Source organism: Corvus moneduloides, chromosome 7 (genome assembly GCF_009650955.1).
Source record: "Corvus moneduloides isolate bCorMon1 chromosome 7, bCorMon1.pri, whole genome shotgun sequence".
Lineage (NCBI taxonomy): Eukaryota > Metazoa > Chordata > Aves > Passeriformes > Corvidae > Corvus > Corvus moneduloides.
The window spans coordinates 1,023,345-1,030,191 of NC_045482.1; the positions used below are offsets into that span (position 1 = coordinate 1,023,345).

A 6,847-nucleotide genomic window follows, 5' to 3' on the forward strand; every position below is an offset into this window, starting at 1 on the left:
GTTACTATTTTTAAGGGGTTTTTTACTGCTTTCTTTGGTCGGTCACGATGACAAACGTGAGGATAACCAAGCTTCCAGCACGGGGGGACGGCGCTCCCGGGGGTCCCCGAGGAGCAGCAGCGCAGGCAGGGGCAGGTGAAGCTCAGGCAGGGGCAGGTGAAGCTCAGACAGGAGCAGGTAAAGCTCAGAGCTCAGGCAGGGGCGGTGCAGGCACGGCCGATGCGGGCAGGACGCGGGGCGGAGCGGGAGGAAGGCGGCGGCGCGGCCCCTCCTCCTCCTCCTCCTCTCCTCCTCTTTCTCTTCCTCCTCCTCCTTTCCCTCCTCCTCCTCCTGCCGGGCGGGGCGGGGGTCGGCAGTCCCGCCGCGTGGAGCCGAGCTGCGTGTTCCCGATCCCTTATCCCCGCTCCCCGACCCCTGTTCCCGGCTCCCTCCGCCGCCCCGAGCCGTGCCCCCGCTGCGGGCCGGCGGCGCGGGGATGGGCGCGGGGCTGTGAGCGCGGCCGTGAGCCGTGGCCATGGGGAACATCTCGTCCAACATCTCCGCCTTCCAGTCCCTGCACATCGTCATGCTGGGCCTGGATTCGGCGGGCAAGACCACGGTGCTCTACCGCCTCAAGTTCAACGAGTTCGTCAACACCGTGCCCACCATCGGCTTCAACACGGAGAAGATCCGGCTCAGCAACGGGACGGCCAAGGGCATCAGCTGCCACTTCTGGGACGTGGGCGGCCAGGAGAAGCTGCGCCCGCTCTGGAAGTCCTACAGCCGCTGCACCGATGGCATCATCTACGTGGTGGACTCAGTGGACGTGGACCGGCTGGAGGAAGCCAAAACGGAGCTGCACAAGGTGACCAAGTTCGCGGAGAACCAGGGCACCCCGCTGCTGGTCATCGCCAACAAGCAGGACCTGCCCAAATCGCTGCCGGTGGCCGAGATCGAGAAGCAGCTGGCCCTCCACGAGCTGACCCCTTCCACCACCTACCACATCCAGCCGGCCTGCGCCATCATCGGCGAGGGGCTGACGGAGGGCATGGACAAGCTCTACGAGATGATCCTCAAGCGCAGGAAGTCCCTCAAGCAGAAGAAGAAGCGGTAGAAGCCCCGCCGAGGCGGGGAGGGATGGGGGAGCAGACAAAGGAACCGAGGGGGAGACGGAACCAAAGCGATTCTTTTGGGTTTCATCGTTCTTTTTCTGTTTTGTTTTGTTTTGTTTTTCCCTCTTCATTTTTTCCCCCCTCCTTCCCCAAAGGACAGACAATAGTGGTGATAACAAAGCGGCTCCCGCCAGCCGAGCCCGGATCCCGGAGCTCCCCTCTCCCACCGCTCCTGAGGGTCTGATGCGGACTCCCTTGGGCTGGAAACATGGAAAAACGGGGTGAATCCCCCCCTCTGCATCCTCCGGGACCACCGAGCCTTTGTGTGCCGGGGAACCAACAGGGCAGGACCCTGTTGAAGCGCGTTCGAGAGGAACCCAGCGTGCTTTTGGATCTCTAACGTGGGCATTTTGGGGCGGGGGGGTGTCGATGCCAGCCCCCCCCATGCATTTTGGGGCGGGGGGTTGATGCTGCCGGGGGGGTGCGGGTGCACCGTGGCTCGGCAAGGTCAGCGGGGAGGGGGCTCGCAGCCCACATCCCTGGATCCCTCCCCCGCGGGTGGCGGTGGGAAGGGGCGTCGAAAGCTTGGAGGGGGGGTTGGACCAGCAGGAAACGTCTTTGGGGGGGCTGGGTGTGATGGGTAAGGGGACACCCACCCACCCTGGTTGGTGTTTTAGGGTGCGGAGCAAGGACGGGCAGCCTTTGGGGTGGGAGTGGGTGGGGGGGATGCGACACCGGGGTGCTGAGCGGCTGCTGAATGGTGCAGAGATCGGAGCTCTTTGCTTCAAAAAAAGGGTGGAAAAAGGGAGAAAAAAACCCAACCACCCAAGGGTTTGGGGTGAACGCTGCTGGAAGCGCTGGGGGGGTTGTGCAGGACCCCCATCTCTCAAAGGAAGGCTCGCTGGTGTCACCTCCTGCAGCAAAGCCCCCCGCAGGTGAGCGTTGTCCCCGCGCACAGGCTGCTCCCAGGTGCGGCTTTGGAGGCCATCCAAACCAGGGCTTACTCAGTAAAAAAAACCCCAAAAAAGCAGAGTTTGGGGTTCTGGCCACTGCGCTGCTCTGCAGTGGGGCAGGAGGCCAAGTCGGGGGGGGGGGGGGAGGGTCACGGCAGGGCAGGACGGACGGACGGATGGATGGACGGACAGACAGAGATGGTGAGAGCCTGCAAAAAATCTCTGCTGGAAAGGGAAGCTGGCGGGGGTGAAGAGACAAGGGGGGAGGGGCTGTGGTAGGTTTTTAATAAAGATTTAAACCCGATTAAAAGCCCCTCGCTTCGCCCAGTAGCCACATGGGCAAGCTCTGCCTGCAGAGCAGTCCGGGCAGGGTCAGGCCTGGCCGCCTCCTCCTGCGGGTGAACATTTTGGTACCTGCATGGGGCTGGGCGCCAAAATCCACTTGCTGTCTGTGCTTCAGCCTGGGATCCAGCTCTCCGGGGTCCTGGCTTCCCACAGGGCTGAAGCAGGCAGCCCTCAGGGGCCAAATATGTTGAATTTGGAGCCAGGCAGGATTTTCTGGTGATTTCACGCCAGCAAACCCCTTCCCGGAGCAGCCAAGGGGAAAGCACCGAGCAAACAAAAGCAAAATGCCCTTGGGGTTTCGGGGAGTTGATCCTCCCCTTGCAGCGACGAGCACCTTCCAAACAGCAGGGTTTGGGGTTTTTTTGGGGGGGGGCGGGGGGTGGGGAGGGGTTTGTTAGGAAACAAACGCTGCAGCCGAGTTGTGTTTCTTCTCCTCCTCTTGCGGGGTTTGAGCTCCCGGCGCGAGTCCCGACTTGTGTGGGCTGGTCCCACCCGTTCAGGTGGCTCTCTTCCCGCCTCCTCGGGTTTCCCTGCTTTGTCTTCACCTCCAACACTTTGGTACTTGCTGTCAAGTGAGAGAGAGAGAGAGAGAGAAAAAAGAATTATTTATTTTTGATGCCACAGAAGCCACATGTATGAACCCTGTTTTGGGAGGGCGCTGTGTTGAGCTCCAGAGGGGCCAGCTTTTAGGAATGACACGTGCAGGCTGTTCCTGGTGGGTTTTACCTCCTGGCTGGCCTTGGTTTAGCGAATGCTGGCATGGAAAGGCTGTTTTGATGGAGCTGGGTCCTTCCTGGGAGTCTGTCCCATCCCCTTGGAGAGATGGCCGAGCCCTGGAAGGTTCGGCTGAGCCGGGTGGGACGCGCTGCCCGCGCCCTCGCCGGCCACTCTGCTTTCTGCAATAATTAAAGAGACTTTTCCAACGAGTAGCTCCCGGCTCCCGTGGTATTTCCGTGACGTTCCAGCACCCGCTTTCCCCCCGCCTCCCCCGTGTGAAGACGAGCGTCGCCCTCGGTGGGCTGCAAGAAGAGGGGCCTCAGCAGAGCAGCTCCTGCCTGGGCTCTTTGCAAGGTTGAGCATCTTCCCAAATGATGAACGGCCTGGGGGTTTTTTGGCAGGTCTCATTCCCTCAGGTCCCTTTGCCGTGTCCCCATCCGCGATATCCCGCTGCCCGTGTCCTGCCCTCGCCGTTGTCCGTCGGTCTCTGTTCCTCCTGTCTTTCCTTTTTTCCTTTTCTTTTTCTTTCTTTCTTTTTTTTTTTTTTTTTTAAGATGCAGACATAATGCTGTGAACTGAAATAAATTATTTATACAATGAAAGGGCCTGATAAAAAAAAAAAAGAAAAAAAACCCAAACGAAAAACCAAACAAAAACCAAAACCCCAGTGTTCTGCTTATTTCTCAACATCAGTGCTGCGTTTTGGGTGGTTGGAAGGAGGTTCCTGCTGGAAGAGAGGAGCCAAGGGGACAGAGGAGTGACCTGCCGAGGATCCAGTGTCACGGCTCTGTCACGTAGCAGCCCGCTAGGACATGGGGGACATCCATAATTTGCTGCTTCATGAAATCGGAGCCCTTTTGCAGGTCACTTGACGTCTCAGCATCTCTGCTGCTGTCTGTGAGAGAGGAAGACGCTTTTTGGGGGGAGAGGGGGTTTGTTCCACCACCTCCTCTGATTTCCAATCCACGTTCCGGGGGCGATCACGCAGAGAGAAAGTTCCCATTTTTGCTCAGCGTGGCTTTTTTTTTTTTTTAAACGGGCGGCCTCGGGCGAGCGGCAGCGGCGGCAGAGAGCCAGGTCTGCAGGGGTTAAAGCACCACCGGGGAACGGGATGCTGCAGACAGAGCTCGAGGCTGCCTCTGCTCCTGGGTGGCTGCTGACACAGGAAACCCAGGGTGACATTTCGCAGGGGAGCGGTGGAGCTGGGTGGTAAATGACTTTTTCTTTCTGGTTTGTTTTGTTTTTTTAATGATGACAAGGCAGCCAGAGGGGAAATGATGGGCCCGACTTGTGAAAGTGAGACTTGGAAGGGCTCGGGGAGTTCTCACCCTGCCCGAGGTTTGTGGGGTGTGCAGTGTCTGGGTGAGGGGATGTGGTGTGGGATCTGCCGTGTGGGATCAGGGTTTGGGGGCTCTGAAGGGTGACAGGACCCAGGGAACAGCTGGAGCTGTGCCAGGGCAGGGTTAGGTTGGATCTCAGGGAAAGGTTCTTCCCCCGAGGGTGCTGGGCACTGCCCAGGCTCCCCAGGGAATGGGCACGGCCCCGAGGCTGCCAGAGCTCCAGGAGCGTTTGGGCAGCGCTGCCAGGGATGCCCAGGCTGGGACTGGTGGGGGGGTCTGTGCAGCGCCAGGGGCTGGACTGGATCCTTGTGGATCCTTCCAGCTCAGGAGATTCCATGATTCTCTGAACCTCAAGGCTTACCCAGCGCTGCAGCTGCTGCGCTGCTGTCAAGGCTCACAACTCCCTGGACCGCGGCATTCCGGGATGGAGTTGTGGGTTGCTCAGCTGCCCCCTGGCCCTGCGAGGAGCCTCTGGAAGGTGCAGCTCCTTCCTCACACAGAGCATCACCGACGGGCTCCTGTCCCTCTGCCACACGCTCCGGTGCTCCTGAAGATGCTCCTGACCATGCTCTGGCCCCATTTTCCATGGGACACTGCGTGCTCCTCCTGCTTCCATGGATCTGAAAGCCCAGCAGTGGATGCTGCAGTGCCCGCGCCTTCCTCAGCCCGAAGGGACTTGTCCTCACCGACCCCACCGGGCAGCAGCTGATTTTTGGGGATTTTCCAGCTGGCATGGAGGTGTGCACGCTGACATCGTGTCCCTGGGCTTATCTGGGCGCCAGGGCAGCTGGACTTTGGGCACCACATGGAGCTGGGGGGGGTTTCCTCCTGGTTGAAAGGGGGAACCATCCCTTTCCCCGCGGTGGGGGAACAGAAGCAGCTGCCAGGGTTTGGGCTGCGCGTTTGAGAGGCTGCGAGCGGGTGTGTGTGACCCTGCAGCTGGATCTACCCGCTCCCACAGAGCCGTGGAGCTGGGATTTCTCCCGAGGTGCGGGGGAAGGGGCGGGAAGGGCCGTGCCCTGTGGCCAGCGAAGCTCCCAGCGGCAAGGACGGGCATCCTCCTGGGAGCAGCCTGTGCTGCTGGCCGGAGAGCGCTTCTGTCAGCGGGGAGGAGGCGGCGTTTGGGCCGGTTGTCATGAGAACGTAGCGCAAGGGGCTGCTGCTGACCTTGCGGCGCCCCGAGGCAGCGCTGGCCCTGATGGATGGGGCTGTGCCACCTCCCCGGGCGGGCAGAGAGGCCAAACAGTCCCCAGCAAGAGGTTTGGGGACCATGGTGGCACCTGGGGCCGCCGGGCAGTGCCCAGGGATGCTGCCCCTGCACGGGAGGAAGAGCAGTGAGGGAGCAGCTGGGGGGCTGCATCGGCTGAGAAGGAGCTGGAACATTCCAAAGGGCAGGAGAGGATGGATCAGGGCTGGGAGCAGCGGGAGACGGGGTCAGGGACAGGAATAAGCAGAGATGAGCCACCAGTGTGTGTGTGTGCCCTGTTGCTCCTCTGCTGGTCCCTGGCAGACCTCCCCTCTCCGAAGGCCACCAAGGAGGGCTGCTGAGTGATCTCTCAGTGATCCCATGGACAAGGCAGCCTCGCCAGCTTGGTGTATCCCACTTTTCCGTGCATGCAGCTTCCCGACGTCTCCTCCAGGCCGGGAGCCACTCAGCTGCAGGTTCTGCCTCGCCTCGTGCTGCGTCAGCCGCACAGCTCCTTCTCCCTCTCTTCCCTGGCTTTGCCTCGTTAAGCTAAATCCCTCTGCTTTACTTCAAACGGGATTTGCTTCCCGAGCAAGGATCTTTAAAAGGATCATCCTGGTTAATGCAATCCGCAGGGCGCTGCTTCCTTGGAGCGTGGCGGCTCCTGCACGGCGCCAGGTGCTTCTGGCCCAATTTTGGGTGGCCTGAGGATGACCATCACCAAGAAACAGCCTAGAAACCACTGCCAGAAGAAGGAAAAAAAACACCTCCACAGCGGTTCAAACATTGTTTGCTTTGCTTCAGGCAGCTCCATCCTGGAGCTTCTTCTTGGGGGGAATTACCCCAAGTCATCTGTGTGAGCAGCACAAGGCCACTGCTGCGAGGCACTTTTGGCACTTTGCACACACTCTGTGCCAAAAAAAACCAAAAAAGGCTTGTGCTGGACTGGCAGAGCAAAATTGAGACATTTCAGCACGAGGATGGTGGGATATGGAGAGCTCAGCCTGGGAATATTTGCTCGAATAAACCATTCTGTTTATTTCAGCTTAGCCTGTGTTTGCTTCCCTCAGTCGCTGGTGTGAGATTCCAGGGAGGAAAGCTCACCAAGCCCATCAGACTCTCCAGCAGTGACATTAAACCACTGCTGGAAGGTGAGCTCTGGAGCCTGGACACCCCCTGGGTGACCAGAATGACCCCCTGTCCTCCCTCCCTGAC

The 6,847-nt window shown here is 59.9% G+C and overlaps 1 protein-coding gene and 1 long non-coding RNA gene across 2 annotated transcripts; both read left to right on the forward strand.

Annotated features, from left to right (window-relative positions):
* The first annotated feature begins 315 nt into the window (after positions 1–315).
* On the forward strand, positions 316–3,654 carry ARL4C (ADP ribosylation factor like GTPase 4C). The gene is made up of 2 exons (XM_032114846.1): positions 316–1,089; positions 1,247–3,654. Exons 1-2 carry the CDS (start codon positions 515–517, stop codon positions 1,374–1,376), a joined length of 705 nt encoding a protein of 234 aa, XP_031970737.1. The 5' UTR covers positions 316–514; the 3' UTR covers positions 1,377–3,654.
* A 62-nt stretch (positions 3,655–3,716) lies between these two features.
* Positions 3,717–6,847, forward strand: LOC116446662. Its single transcript, XR_004241304.1, has 2 exons — positions 3,717–4,315; positions 4,802–6,847. It is a non-coding gene; the product is annotated as an uncharacterized LOC116446662 (long non-coding RNA).